Below are 16,596 nucleotides of genomic sequence, written 5' to 3' on the forward strand. Positions count from 1 at the left end.
CAAAACAAAACTTTCAGCCTGTGTTATATAACTTTAAGCACACAGTGAGATAATGCCTAAAATAATATGTGAAATATTATCCATGTCAAATTTCAATTAACAACAAATGTCACTTTTGGGCATTACAGCAAGGTAATTAGTTCTGGATAGCTGGTACTGTGTGTTTTACTTCCCTTCCCCCAAACAGCAGGTATTTTGTTGTTGGTACATTTCCTGTAACAGCACCATTTATTTTCCTGTCATAACTGGAGCTCCTCCAGTAGTAATGGCTTCTATTTTCTCTAGTGCTACATTAAACTGCCTTGGAGCATCCATCATTGGCTTTATGGGCTCTCCATTTCTCCTATAGTGGAAAGGGATTGTTGTCCAAAACATCCTCTGTCACATCCAGTTTGCATGATATAGCTTTGATGAAAATCATTCATAGAGGGATGTCAAGACTTTTATCAAGGGCAGCAGAAAGCGTTTGTAACTGAACATTTTTTTTCAATACCACCTGAGACTTCAGCCATTCTTCAGACTAAGAGGAGGAAATAATAATAAACTTTACTTCCTGAAAACTCTGAGAAAAGGATGATTGACATGCAATTAAAATACACAGGTTTGTGTCCAGTGCTCTGCCATCCAGATAGACATTGGACTAGTGAAGGTTGAAATGAACTAATTCATGGACTACAGCAGCCATACCCAATCTGGTGCCCTTCAGATGTTTTGGTCCTTATCATTGGTCTTGTTGACTAGGGCTGCTAAGAATTTAGGTCCAACATCTGGAGGGCCCAGGTAGGGAAAGGCTGGGCTATAAAGACTATATGCACCTGACCACCAAAACATCCCTCTGCAGATATTCCCTCAAACCCACACCAACACATCATTCTAAAACCCATATATACAATTTGATACATGTTTGCTTAAGGTACACCACTCAGCTGGGGTCTAAAAAAGCAATGGAATTTTGATTTAGCGTAGGGATTTCAAATACCAATACTTATGCTCCAAGTAATGCTCCAAGATAGTGATGAGACAAAGTCAGTAGAACAATGCTGAGTTCACAGTGATTGCTAAAGTAGATGGGTAAACAGCAGAACCCCAACAAGAGTCATGTTTGCCTATATATTGCTTAAATAATAAATATTTCTAAACAATCCCTTTTTTAAAAAAAAAAGGGAAGTGGACAGCCTTAATAAGGCCTCTCTCTGTTCAGATCATAACAGGAAAGGAAATGTTCAATTCCCATTAATCAGGCCGCCCTGCTGTTACTAGGGGAGAATGCTTCATTTTTTAACCAGAGCCTAGCCTCGGAATACAGCACTCAATCATTTAGAAGCTTGTTTTCGAAAAGAAACTGGAACTCTCACTATTTCAGCCATTACAAAAAAATAAAATTAAATAAATACCAAGTCCAAATCCTCCTGCAATGGGAAATGAAGTGCAAATTGGGAAACTTTATTTTATTTTCTCCATAAACTTATTTTTTAATTACAAATTAGCTTGGTAGCACAATTTTCTCTTCTTTGAATCAAGAGCTTCTGGCAACAGTCCTCTGTTGACTCACTACCTTGCCCTTGTATATGTTCACTGAATCAAATACTGAGGTTTGAAAGAAAGAAACTGTTTTAAGTTTTCAAGAAACAAGGCAGCCACAGTCTCAGCCAGAGGCGATAACATATTCCTTCCATATGGAACAATGTTGAACAATATTTATAATACTTATTTTGGAGAAAAGCTAAGCGCAGTATAAAGACACAGAATAGAGTGCTTCAATTTAAGGCCACTATATATGGAGCACACATTCCTAAGGAAATTGTTTTGAGAATCCTGCTTTTCAGATAAGACATGTTGAAAATATGAAGCTGCCCTATACTGATTTAGACTACAACTAGCCCAGGATTACCTATTCTGACTGGCAACTCTCCAGGGTCTCAGGTTGATGACTTTTGAAGCTCTCCTCCTGAGCTTATTGTAACTGGAGTTGCAAACTTAAGACCTTGTACATGCAAAACATGTGCTCTGCACTGAGATACGATCTCTCCTCAGTATTTAACATTATCCTCTATCAAGAAGGAGCTAATGTGGTACCAAGTTGGCTATTTCTGTTCTACACTTTATTAGATTTAATAAAATAGAGACGCATTTCCCTGCTGTGATTGTTGCACCTAGAAAAGTGAGACTAGCAAGACATCACTTGAAATGCTACTGGATAATCAAGTGAAGGCAAATATATCAGAAGCTGCCATTGAAACAGTGAGGTCTCTCTCTCTCCTCTCTCTCTCTCTCTCTCTCTCTCTCTCTCTCTCTGTGCCCCGCCCCCCGACTTGTAATTCAAATTTATACAATGACAAATTGCCAACTACTCTGTGATGGAGCTTTTGTTCAGCAATAGAAGTCATTTGTTGTTATCTACATGTGCACAGAACTTTAAGGTACCATCATTACATGTTAGTCTGTTTCAGCAAAAACAATGAGTCTTGTGGCACCTTAAAGACTAACAGATTTAGTATGCGATAACCTTTCAAGGATTAGGGAAATGCAACCTGGTTATTTTTCAGTACTTATTGTAACAAAATGATCTCATCAGGGTCTTCCTGTGAGGTGCTTATGAAACAGTGGCCATCCTTCTTTTCCCATCTTTATTCCCCAGGTTCAAGCAAAAGTGATACTGGATCCAAATCCCATTCTGTATCCAACAGTGCTTAGTGCATTGATCTCATATTGCTGATGCACCATATTTGTAAAATGAATATTTATCTGTATCAAAATAAATGAGACTGTAAAGAACATGGTCAACACTGAGCTATACTCAGTTGCTTGGGGTACCATATAGCAAGCTGACTATGACCCTCCTCCCCTTCGCTAGTACACGACACTTGGTAAGAAAAAGATTACAACATACAATCTATCTCAGTTTTCTTGCACCTCCAGGAGATAAATGTCAGTGACTATTTTGTTGAAGTGATCAATGCATTTCAGATATTAACACAAAAACTCTGAAAAACTACCTGCTCTAGCATGTACAGAATAATAACTTTCCTCTGTAAATTGCAATGGCAAACTGGTGCTGCTCCCATAAGTTGCTGCACTGCTATTAGTCCTAGCCAACTTCACCAATATTCAAGGATGATGGGAGTTATTGTTCTCTGGTATCTGTAGACTACAGCCCTGTTGATAAGCCTTGACTGTTACTGGGATTGCCCTTTTCTTTGCCCTCCTGTTTAGTTTTCTGTTCCACTCTTAAGAACAAGGATCTCTCTTCTTAATGGAGAAGCATAATTTGACAAGTACAACGAAGATGCTGCATAAATTCAACAACAGCAACAAAACCCACTATGAAGCACAGTCTATTCAGTTACAGTTTAAGTTTATAACTGATTAAACACTTTTTAAAAAAAAGTTTATACTGGAAAATTGGCAGACTAGTTCTTGTTCTTAGAACTGGCACATCACTCATTCTTTCATGAAAATAAACAGATGACATATTTTTCAATACTTGCCAAAATAAAATTAATTTAGCCATCAACTTTTTAGTATCGTACATGTCATTTTATTAAATGACTCCTTAAAATATGTTCTGAAGTTGTGGGGTTTTTTTAAGGTATAAGAAGACAATCCAACAAGCTGTGTACGGATGGAATGAATGATATTGGAGCAGAATTTGGTATAAACACAACCTGATAAGAGAAAATGTAAGAGTTTGAAAATCTTTCAAAACATGTTTTAGGATGCCTGCAAAATTTAAAAATCCTGTTAAATCAAGAAAATTTGACAAGTTAACAAATATCTTAGGCTGCTACCAGACAGATGATTCCTAGTACTACTAATCACTGCTCTCCTGCTGTAAACTACCAGAATTGCAGAATACTTTCCACACTATCAAGGGGTATGTATTGTGCCCTTATCTGTGTATACATCCTGCTATGTTTCATCATATAGGCCTGAAGGTGTGACACAGATGCTTTGAGTGAAGAAGGCCCAATTCACCTGGGCAATCCTTATTTTAAAAAAAATCTAATAAATCTGAGCTCCCTAAGAAAAAGCTTTTTAATTAGTGGTAAGCGTTTGCTTCTTTTAAAAAGAGCTGTCCAAGAAATGTGAAAAATAAAGTTTTTCACTATAGTTTTACAACTCTTTCATTTAAGTGCTAATATTTTAATATAAAAAGGAAAAGGTCTTTAGCAGTAATCTAGAATTCTAAAAAGCAATAAACGTGCTAAAATTGCGGCAATTGAAAAGGTAATAGCGAAGGTGTATTGAGCAGCAAAATATTCACCAGCATGGTATGTCACTGCACATATCAAAACCCTACCCATTTAAAAAGAAGAGTTGCATTCAGATTGTCTGCACCTGAGGATTGTGTTCCTCTTCCATTCATCTTTTTTTTAAAAAAAGGTGGAAGGCAGATACCCTGGAAAGGGCTGTTACTCAGACTCTTATTCCAAGTTTCCACACAAATTCAAACACTCAACGCGCACCACAGAAAATTCTGTGGTCATATAAAGTAGGGGGAACAAGTAGCTGTGTTTATCCCCCGAAGCAGTAGTAGAATGGAACTTCCATCAAAAGAGCAGAATGGTGTGACTTTAGACTTCTGGGTGCCAATGACCATCTCTAGATCTGAATACGGTACTTCCAAACTCTATGTCGGCAGGACTGCCTTATGATTGAAACAAGAACTTTGAGGGCAAAACATGTCCAGCAATAATGGCACTTATGATCTTCTCTATTGATACTACAAAAGCTTTCCCAGAAGTTCTAGCCAGTGTTCTGTAGCAACTGTTGATATAGCTCAAAGAAATTTCACAGGGGGGGGGGGGAATAGCAGCCTTCTGTTAAACTATACTGAATGCAACCTCTTCTGTTTAACAGAATTCTCGAATATGTCTAAGAATAGCTACCCACACATGAGTCAAGTATTAAGATATAAAACTTCCCTACAACAATGTCACTTTGCTGTGCCTCAGCACCACTACATCAAAGCCCTCCAGAAACAGTTAAGAATCTCTTTCCTTTAAGGAAAAAATATCACACCATTAACATACTTGGTCATTTTAGAAATAATGTTTATTGATTTTTGTGTTAACACTGCCATAAATTAAGTGATGCAATGGACAGAATTACTGCTGTACTATAAAGAATATGTCTTTTGGGTTCTTAACCACACAATGAAAAGAATAACAGCTGGATTAATGTAAAAATAGTGCAACTTGATGCTGATATTGCAGAGGTGTGGACAAGATGGTACCTGTTCACATGAAATACATGACACAGCACTGAAATATCTTCAGAGTTCGTAGCGAGGGAACTAAGCCTACAATGATGTGGTTCTGAGGAAGAGAACTTTTGCAACCCTGATGGCAGAAATCCTGGCACACATGAAATCACATTGCCCTTTTCCCAATGTGAATTATCACTAAAACCTTTCTGAACTAGGTCAATTTATTTGCTTATGTATAAACACTTTCATCAGGGATATACATGAACAGGGCCACTAATCTAGTGTCACACATTTTACTAAATAAATTACACAAAGGGCTAGAGCAGTGGTTCTCAACCTGTGGGTCCCCAGATGTTGTTGGACTACAACTCCCATCATCCCTGAGCTCTGGCCTTGCTAGCTAGGGGTGATGGGAGTTGTAGTTCAACAACATCTGGGGACCCAAGGTTGAGAAAAGCTGGGCTAGAGTCAGCAAGTCTGGTAAGCATATGAATTAGGAATTGATTGATCAATTAATTAATTAATTTATGATCCATATCAGTTTCACACATGTTCATTCATACATCCATTTTGTCCTGTTTCTCTATCTGTGGTTTTTTAAAATAATTGCATGAAAATTGACATTTTGAACCTATTTATCAACCTATTTATTTTGTACACATTTTGGTACTTTTTTGAGGTAAGTAGTGTGACACAGAGAAGTACAAAAAGTACAAGTAAAACTGTACATATTAGATGTGATGTGAATCAAGCTAGTTCACTAAAAAAATGTTGGCCAAATGAAATCCTCAAGCACCTCTAATGTAAACAAGCCTTTTCTGTGTAATAATGCTGTTGCCCTCTTGGCTACAAAATAAATGTCAAAAGCAAACCATACTAGAATACTGTGTCCAGTTCTACCACAATTTAAGAAGGATACTGACAAGCTGGAATGTGTGCAAAGGAGAGGGACCAAGATGATAAACAGTCTGGAAGCCATGCCTTATGAGGAACGGTTGAGGGAATTGGGTATATTTAGCCTGGAAAAGTGGGGACTGAGAGGAGACAGAATCAAAGAATCATTGAGTTGACAGGGACCCTCAGGTTCAGCCCCCTGCAATGCAGGAATCCTGTCCACAGCCATCCCTGGGTGGGCTCAAAACACCAACCTTCTGGTTAACAGCCAGATGCAGCCAACTTCAAATATCTAAAGTGCTGTCACATGGATGATGGAACAAATTTACTTTCTTGTGCTGTGGAGGATAGGACCTGTACCAATGGCTTCAAGTTACAAGAAAGGAGATTCTGACTAAAAACTTTCTAACAGCAAGACCTGTTCGACACTGGAACGGACTCCCTCAGGAGGTGGTGAACTCTCCTTCATTGGATGCTTTTAAGTAGACATTGGATCCATCTGCCATGGATGCTTTAGTTGAGATTCCTGCATTGCAGGGGATTGGACTAGATGACCCTTGGGATCCCTTTCCAACTCTACAATTCTATGATTCTATGACCTAACTTTTTCTCTCGGTATGTGTATGGAAATACTACACATATTCTGCAAATTCCTCTTAAAATTAAGCTATGGTCTTTTCTGTTAAATGGTTCCACTGACAGCCCCGGTTTAAGGGGCACATGGCTCAGTCTTGCAGTCTGGGTTCATCACTGATCATTCCTGATCCAGTTGATTCCTCCTGTTCCATTTAAGGATTGCAGCTACTGTACAGGGAAAGAGTTACAATCAAAGAATTAGAGAACAGAAAAAGGGTTCTATAAATCCCTTTAACACAGCTTACCAGTAGAACCATCCAAGAGAAGTCTAAACACCATCATATATAAACTGTGTATCTATTTTTTCTTTTCCATTGCTACTTCAATTATTATGCTATTTGCAATGCATAATGCAAAACACTTTCAGCCAAAGTATTTGGATGTATGCCACTGAAACCTACACATTATGGACTAAATCACATTTGAGTCCATGTACTTCAGCTTAACTAGATCAGGCAATATAAAAAGTGATTCTGCTTGGAATTATATACGCTCAACAGATCTGTTAAATCATTTAGAAAAATCACTTGTTAGGCATAATCCTTTTGTACAATCAATTTTAAGGATCATAAGGTGCTTTAAAAGCTAATTCTAACAATTATTATACATATTGTTCATACAAGTAGAGGCTATCATAAACTTAGGGGTATTGGTGATTCTAGTTACTTTCAAATGAGAATGAACTATGGTGAATCTTAATGGTTGATTTAAAACAAGCCAGCATCATAAACCATGCATGTATGGTTGACATACATACAAGAAAATTGGGAGTTTCTGGGGTGAAATAATTATACATACTCATCTGGTATACTTGCCTAAGCTAGTGAAGTATACACCACACAAAAGGACTCAAAGTGATAGAAATGGATCCCTCAAATGCAAACCCATTCCTTAAGGGAAATATAACTGTATCTAACATTAGAACATTAGAACACACCACTTCCTTAGACAGACGGACTACCTATACTTCCATCTAGAACAAACATTTGATGCCACCACCAAATTCTCACTAAAATGCTACCTTATAGGTTGCTTATACCTGTGACCACCTGAGAGCACCCTGGTATGAATTAGAAGAATATATACAGGTCTGCAGAAATTCATGTTCTTAGAGGCTCAAAAGAAGGCTACCAAGATCGCATAATCACAGTCCTTAAACTTGGGCTATAATCCTAAACACCCTTACTTTTCAGAATGTACCCATGAAGTTAGGGATCTATATTTCCAAGTATTAGCCTGGACTATCATCCAGGTTGTGTATGTATTTCTTTTCTTTTTATTTCAGTTTTTAAAACAACACTTAAAACAAACAATATAGAATAAAAATAAAAAGTGAAAATGTGGGGGGGAAGGGAAAAAAGGAAGGTATGGTATATTATAAACCTATGATAATTAACTATTACACAATACAATTCCATTTGTACCTATCTTATATAACCAGGTTGTGTGTCTGATTCACATACTATATTATTTCTATGCAACTGAGGGCACATATAAGGACGATCACACTGAAGGAATTCAATAGTCTTGTCAAAGATGTGAAATGGTTCTATGATTCTATATTTTTTTTCTTGGCAACTTGATGATTTAAAGGCTCAAGCTGTTCATTCTCATTAGCTTACTCAACCACTAGCTTTGTGTATTCAATTATATATCCCATTATTGATTAAGCCTTAGTGAGTATGAGCTCATTTGCTCAGAATTCTATTTACTCAAGGAAAAGTTTATTACAACTATTCTTATGTGTAGAAGCCAGGGGTACAGGGGCATTTATTCTGTATCTATTTATGTGAAAGTGAATGAAAAAGAAATCAAATAGGTTTTCTAGTTGCCAAATGAAAGAAGACATATTTTGTATTTTTATTGCATTATTATTTGTTACATTATTGTAAATTTTAACCACAGAAATCTCTTTTACAAAGGCTGGATTATCTAGAATTAGTTTTAATTTACATCTAAGTTTTTTATTATCTGAATAGTTTCTGAATCTGTGTAGAGCAAATTGGCGATTTCAGCTCATAAATATAGATACCTCATGGTGCCTCTCCTCAAAACTGCGCTGATCCATTTTGACAACACATTACAATGCTAAACATGTGTCAAATTGGTTACTGCCTATATCACGGTGAACACTTGACATAATTAAGAGGTGCCTTCCTCAAATCAACTGTTTTTATTTTATTCAACATGTCTTCAGTTCTGCATCTTCCATATCCCCACCCTCAAGGTAATATTCATTTTGAGGTTACCCATCTTATAAATTCCCTATGAACTCTGTCTCTTCTCCCCATGCTTCTTAATAGTGGCAATTCAATTGCGCCACCACACCAGCTAGCGCAAGCTGGAATAACCTCAACCAAGCTTATCTGTGCACTATCAGGCATCAAGCAAAGAAAGCAATGGGAGAATACCAAACCATTGTAGCACTTCCAGAAACTTCCCCAATGCCTATGGCAGCACCATCAATTTCCACCAATCAGAGAGAAGTATTTTCTCCACACTGAGAAAATACAACCACCCCCTACACAAAGTTCAAGGGGAAGTTTTCCAAATCAAAGAATAGGCAAGAGTTAAAAGCACCAGATTTTAGCATACAAGCACTTTTGACAGGATGTGATTAAACTCAGCAAGGAGAATTTCTCCTCCACTACTTGTGGTAAAGCCTGCTGTAGTCTCCCTTCCAAGACAGGCTTTTCAGAGGCAAATGAGAGGAAGGGGGGTGAGAAGGAGGCTCATTAAAGATTATATCTTTTACCCTACGCTTGAATCAATGTCTCTCCAATCTTTCCAACAAAGTCCTTTAAATATGTCTATGGTTACTTCCAGATGACTTGCTAACTGAACATTTATCCTGATTTGTTTGCACAAATGTGCAGGGATGTTCTTTGATGTCAACTGTCTGTTGAACTGATTTTTGTTTCTGGGGAGGTTATATGACATTGTGTTGACATTGTGTTGAGTAATTATCCACACTTTACAGTGTATTGCCCCATCATTTTCCTTACTGAAGAAAAAAAGATCCAAGTTTGGGCCGGGGGGGGGGATTAGTTGCGCAAGCGTGCAAAATTCACCAACTGCGCAACTTGAATGTGCTGCTATATAACTGAATCCCATTCACAAAACAGTGACAGTCTGAAAATGCCCTAGTTTCCAAGTTTTGTAAAAAAAATACATATATGGAGTCTCCTTCTTTGGAGGTCTTTAAGCAGAGGCTTGACAACCATATGTCAGGAGTGCTCTGATGGTGTTTCCTGCTTGGCAGGGGGTTGGACTCAATGGCCCTTGTGGTCTCTTCCAACTCTATGATTCTATGATCTTAGAATAATTGCATCTTAATTTTACAGAACTTCATCAAAGGAAAATTCTGCATTTATGATAACGGTTACCATCTAATACAGAGGTTTTCAACCTTTCTGAGTCCACGGCTCCCTTGACCAACTACATTCTTTCTGCAGTGCCCCTGTGGGGCTAAGGAGCCCAGTTATGTCACCCCTTGCCTGCAGAGCTGGCAGCTCTCACCCTTTTTTGAACACCTTCCCTTGTGGAGTGTTCCCTCAGCCTCCATTCCTCTCCCGTCCTTGGGAGTCCTCTGGGCAGCCACTGCTGCCACCCTTGGTCTCTGAGCTGCCCCCCCCCCCACTCCAAAGAGAGGTGCCTCCTCACACAGTCGAACAGGGGCCTGGGAAGAGGATGCCCCCAGACTTAGTGGGCCCAATAGAGACTGGCCAAAGGTGAACATGAGGCCACCATCTTATTCACCTTGGGAGGCAGCAGTGGGCACCACTGTGGAAAGGCTTCCCTTTCGGACACTCAGATACCAGACAGACATTTCACACAGCTAGCACAAAAAAGGCCAGTGGCCAGTGCCTAGCCTCCCATTTGTCCATCCATTCCCAAGAGCAAGGGCTGGTGGACTAGCTGGCTGGACTCCCTTGCTTGCTTACTCCGAGGCTCCTCAGTTCCTGACAACCAGCACCCCCTGGCCAGCCCCAGAGGCACCATTCGCCTGTGGAGCTTGTAGCCAGGGCTCAGGTAACAACCAGCTGTGCAAAGCTTTGAGAGGCAGAGACATCAGAGGACATCAGAGGAGGGAGGGAAAGAAGGAGGGACAGAGGCCAGTGTTGCCTGCGGCACTTATGACCATCATTCAAGGCACCCTAGGGTGCCACAGCACACTGGTTGAAAACCACTGTTCTAACAGAACCAAGTAAGGCTGGATTAATACATGCTTATCATACCAAAGCAATGGCCACAGCCAGAATTTGTTTCCCCTTCTCTTTCAGTTAGCTGAAAAGTTCTATTTACAGCAACACAGTTGTAGGTGCTTGTCAACTACAACAGAAATTAATCTGAATTTCTATTATATAGAAGGGCAGGTCCAGAGTGAGCCTGTGACACACATTTCTTGTCCCTTTAAATATAGCATTAGAAATGCTTCTCCTGAACGACTATTTTTATTCAAAATGGAACTGGGAATTGTTCCACTTACATTGGCTCATAGAAAGAGGTGAATTATCTATTTCAGAACTTCACCTCCATCTGGTCTGTAGAAAGATTTTCAGTAGTAACAAAAAAATAGGAATCATCTATAGCTAGTTGTGCTTAAAACCCATGTAATAAAAGACTGTATAATTATTTCATATTTTATTGCTATTAATATCTCTCACATTTAGCATACGGGCTTTTTAGGGTAGATCCCTTTTTCTGGACTAATAAAGGTGTAGTTTGGGATACTGGTATCCATTATTCAACTAAATTAATTCCATGCTGTAATGAAGTAATAGGTGGAAGAAGCCTCTAACCTGTTGTGTAATGGTATCCCAGGGGCCCTGCCAGAGCTGCTCTCTGTAGCATTCATGTACACCTTTCCATATTTCATCCAGAGTTAAAGGTCTTCCATCTGGAAAAAAATAATAATTGTAATATATGTATCTCCACATACACACACGAAATGCAGATAATTCAAAAGCAGAAACAGAAAACACAGAGAAAATTCTATTTCCTTTAAAAGATGCCACAACAACATCTGGGATGTTTGTGTATGTGGCTGGGTGTGTGTGTGTGTGTGAGATGGAACATGGCCCAACCCTGCTGAGTGTTTTGTAGCTGTCATGTCCACGTAGCAGAATAACTGCCCTCTTCAGAGTCCTCACCATGCAGTATTGATTGGTGCTTACGCTTGTATCCTGGATAGCTGCTGAGGTTTTATAACAGAATGAACTTACTGTATTGAAAATAAACATATGATCTTTGCCCAAGTATTTGTTTTTGACAAATGAGAGACTATTTTGATGCTTTTTCAATAAGTATCATTATCTTGGCATTTATCAGGTGTCAGGAGGCCATTATCCTGTGATAAATAGTTTTATTCCACTGACATTTTCATGTCCATGAAATAAACAAGATTTATTCGTCCAATTAACATTTGAATGTCATGTTTAGATACAATCCGAAATCCTGTTGCCATCAGATTCAGTTTTATCTTACTTTTGTTGAGCACACTCAAAATGGAAGACAAACTTCTCTGTTGACATCTTACCAGTGGTAACTTCAGTGTAGGAAAATAAAATGGTGAGCAAGCAAAGTCAACAATATCTATGTAGGGAAATAGGATTTTATTGCATTATGTGATAAAATGATACACAAGCCACAACTACTAATGAGGCAGCTGGAGCATGCCCTAAGTTACCACACATAGAGGAAATGCAATTGAAAAAGTTCCTGGTGATCTCCTTTGTGTGGTTTTTAGTACTGGAGAGCACACAAAGAGCAAGCAGATTCCTGCTGTGGAATTCCCCTCCTCCATATGTCTGCTGCTTCTGGATGTTATGTAAGGATTTTTTGCTTAGATAAGTATAACATTCTCTTATTACTATATTAATTTGTCAACACATAATTTAAATTTCATATTTGAATCGCTATTCTTTCAAATGTTCACTGTTTAATCACTGTAAAGAGAGTAATAGAAAAACCTTATAGATATAACCACACATAAACACATAAAATAATCTATGCTGTAATATACATACCTGACCATGTCTTAAATTCAATTTGTTGGTCCTCAGAAACCACAAATTGCACTTTATGTTGTTTCCTCTAATCCCATAATAATATCTAGATCAGAAGGTCTTACTCTACTAGGCTGAGACCCATACCTGGATTGCTGTGTTGGACCTAAAATGGGTCACACCAGCAACACTACCATGATACAAATAAATGGTAAAAAAAAAAATCATTTTATCTATAAATATAAAAGGGAAAATTTCAGGCTTCTGAATTCTCACTAAGAATTAAGCTTCATTTAGGTTTTTAATTTATAAAGAATAGTGTGAATTTGGGGTGAGTTTTGCCTCTTTCAGAGATCAAAGCTTTATCACTTAGCATTTCACAGAGATGTGATTGCACTTACTGAAGTTGTTATAAAATAATATTCTCACTGACTATTACTCTTCCTCAGTTGTCATACAGAGGCAAATGTTCCAGCAACAATAGTTTTGAAGATTATGAATCCTCAGGTGCTATGTTTTCTATGTTGGAAATTTAGACGTGATGTTTACATACACTTCTATTTTGGTGCATATACATGAGCTGAAGAGTCACAAAAATGAACAGGTGCAGGGAAGTCTGCACAGAAAGCTCATCTTATGCCAAATGAACTTAGGATGAAATGCTATGCATGTCGCCCTGCTAAACATGCTTCCTTGTTAAAACTAGGATTGCCTCTTGATACACTACCAGTATCACATTTCTAATTTATCTGTTGTCAGCAGCTAAGCTGATACACTTCACCAGAAATTGCTCATAGGACACTGCTGCCAGAAAATCACAACCATACAGATGATGCAACATGAATCATGCAACCAGAAGCAGCATTATGTATGGAAGTGGTAAAAATACAACCAAGAGAAAAATAACGTATTGCTTTGTCTCTAGCACAGACAGATTCCAAAACGTTTAAAATTTTAAATATTATGTTTTCTGTTGGTTTTATTTATTTTTTAACATTAATGATTGAAGTACAGTGGTACCTCAGATTACATACGTTTCAGGTTACATATGCTTCAGGTTACAGACTCCGCTAACCCAGAAATAGTGCTTCAGGTTAAGAACTTTGCTTCAGGATGAGAACAGAAATCATGCTCCCGCGGCGCAGCGGCAACAGCAGGAGGCCCCATTAGCTAAAGTGGTGCTTCAGGTTAAGAACAGTTTCAGGTTAAGTACGGACCTCCGGAATGAATTAAGTACTTAACCTGAGGTACCACTGTATATATTTTGGAAATGCTCCAAAATGTGTGTGTGTGTGTGTGTGTGTGTGTTTGTGTGTGTTTTAATATACACTAAACACTAACAACACAATCCTAAACCTGGCTTTTGCAATGTCACACACCACAATTTTATACTAATGACTCAAGTCTGATACACCAGCATACATAGGATCGGGGTGCAAGTAAATAATATTTCCTGATGCAGGTGGAACAGAAAGAGAAATCTGGGTGTCATCTGCATATTGGCGATAGCTCATTCCCAATTTCCCGATGACAGCTCCCAGAAGCTTCAAACAGATACTAAATGGGGGGGGGGGCAACATGGAACTCTGTGGGACAGCAAAGGACTTCAGTGGCACTGAACAAGAGCCCTTCATAACTACTTTCTGGGAATGGCCTCAAAGGTGCTAGTGGAACTATCATAACTTGGTACCTCTAACCACCACTTCTCAGAGCCGTTCCAGAAGGATACTGTGGTCAACAGTACTGAAGTCTCCAACAGGTTAAAGAGAACAAGCAGGGTCACACTCCTCCATCTCTCTCCTGGCAAATATAATCAATCAGGGCAACCAAGACAATTTCAGTATCGTGACTGGGTCAGAGTTTGAACTGAAATGGGTCTAGTTAATCAGTTTCCTCCAAGCATGCCTGAAGCTGGACAACCATCTCCCTCTTAACTAAATTGCCCCCAAATGAGATATTTGTCACTCAGTGACATTTTTGAATATTTTTGGATCCAGGGAGGTCCTTTTAAGTAGTGCAATAATCAAAACTGATTTACAGATAGAACAGTCAGTGTTTTGGGTGCCTCTGTAGGACTTGCTCTAATCGTGGTGTCCAGTTCTGTCCAAATCTATCCCTAAAGTGCCTTGCAAAATTGTAACAAATAATGGTTGACTCTGATCCCAGTCGGGCAGTGTCTTCAAGGAAACAATCTGCACAACTCACTCTGCTGATATGTGATGTGACGTATGTGTATGTGTATTTGTGTCCCACCTAATGGTGCTCAAGCGGAATTTTTGCCCATGGTAAAGCAGCTCCAACACCACTGCTGCTATATATAAAGGACACCTAAGATCGGTTGGAAAGATCTGTTAAGAGATATGCTACACTATTTAGGTCAGAAGGGGGCTGCTAAAAAGATATAAGGAGGCCCTAGTTTATTGTAGAAATCCTCCAAAAGTCATTATTTTCTATTGTGAAAAACTCCCAAGAAGAGTGCTAAAATGTATAATTATACTTGCAGGAACAATTAAAACTCTGTACTGCAAGGGGAGCTGTTGGCACACAATACAAAGATTGTGCATTAGATCATCCATCAGCTTCTGTAATATCCACTTCCAGCTATAAGGAGTCATGTTTCAACACCTCCGATTCCCTGATGCTGACAAGCTAAACAACTTGTTTTGTCTCTGGGAGCTCTTCTCTGGTGATTAACTGCTTATAGTGAATACTAATTATGTGAAAATACAGTACTGTAAAAAAAAAAAAGGTGGAGGGAGAACTGCCCTACTTCCTTTACCTGCAGCATCACCATTCCCAAACTCCCCACTTGCTTCTAAGAGGTATATGCTATTGTTCCATCTAATACAAATATGATGACATTTTATCACACTACAAATAAATTAATGTGCCTACTGTATATTTTGAAAACACTAAGTGACTTGGGCAGCAAGATTTTCTTTATCCTACCATTTGCAGACAAGTTAAACAACAGTGTATTGCTACTTCGTTAAATGTTTGCAATAACCACAAGCACGTATATAATTGCAGTGTGGTATGTGAGAATTAGGGAACTATTACTAGGAATGGAGCCTGATATATGTCCCCTATTCCCTACATCCTAACTTGAAAATATACCCTGAATTGTCATTTGCGTGAAAATGAACCACAGATTAAAATCCATTTTACCAGAGGAGTCAGAGAATTTGTTCTTCCATTTTACATCCAAAGAGCTGGTTAAAACGCTAACATGGCAAAATTAAAACCCATTAAACAATATAAGGCAGCGAGTGATTAAATCTACCAAACACATTCGAAGCAGCTTAAGCTACTTTTTAATTAAAAAGAAAAAGATATCACTAGCAACATTCAGATGTGTTCATCTAGATAAAGCTAACAGATCATTCCAAACACAAAAGCTACTGATACTGCTATGCAGGAGACTAAGTTTAGAAAATGACCTCAGGATTCCAACTCCCTGGCCTCAGGTACAGACTCCTTGGGCAGAGCAGAGTAGCACTGCTACAAATATTATCACTCTATGCCTGCTAATTAAGTAAGCATTACTAACAGTGGCCTTGGAGGAGGCAGTGTTCCACCTTCCTGACAAAGTAAGGGAAGCAGCAGTGGAACACTGGTTGCAACAAAGATTGAAAAGAAAATACCAAAAGCAATGTATGCCAATGAAAATACATAAAGCTAACTTTTGGCACAAAGAGCTTTAAAATTATTGTTGTAATTGTTGAAACATGATAAAGTAAGGGGTGTTCTCTATTTAATCATTCTCAGCCAGAATACATTATTAATTTAAAATGAAAATTCTGGATAAGTACATATTCAAGGGCATCTTTTCAGAAGTTGGCCCCATTT

General features: G+C 38.5%; 1 protein-coding gene and 1 long non-coding RNA gene across 3 annotated transcripts in view; both read right to left on the reverse strand.

Annotated features, from left to right (window-relative positions):
- Positions 1-16,596, reverse strand: part of LOC310827398 — a 793,036-nt gene that overhangs the window by 410,484 nt on the left and 365,956 nt on the right. The gene's annotated exons all lie outside the window — the stretch shown is intronic.
- The window catches only part of ATG10 (autophagy related 10), a 100,814-nt gene that overhangs the window by 13,644 nt on the left and 70,574 nt on the right, over positions 1-16,596 (reverse strand). For both annotated transcript variants that reach the window (XM_083703336.1, XM_083703335.1), the window contains exon 5: positions 11,542-11,639. In XM_083703336.1, coding sequence (XP_083559462.1) covers positions 11,542-11,639 — 98 coding nt within the window. The remainder of the gene's footprint in view (positions 1-11,541; positions 11,640-16,596) is intronic.

This window comes from Podarcis gaigeae (assembly GCF_964106915.1).
Source record: "Podarcis gaigeae genome assembly, chromosome: 11".
NCBI classification, from domain to species: Eukaryota; Metazoa; Chordata; class Lepidosauria; order Squamata; family Lacertidae; genus Podarcis; species Podarcis gaigeae.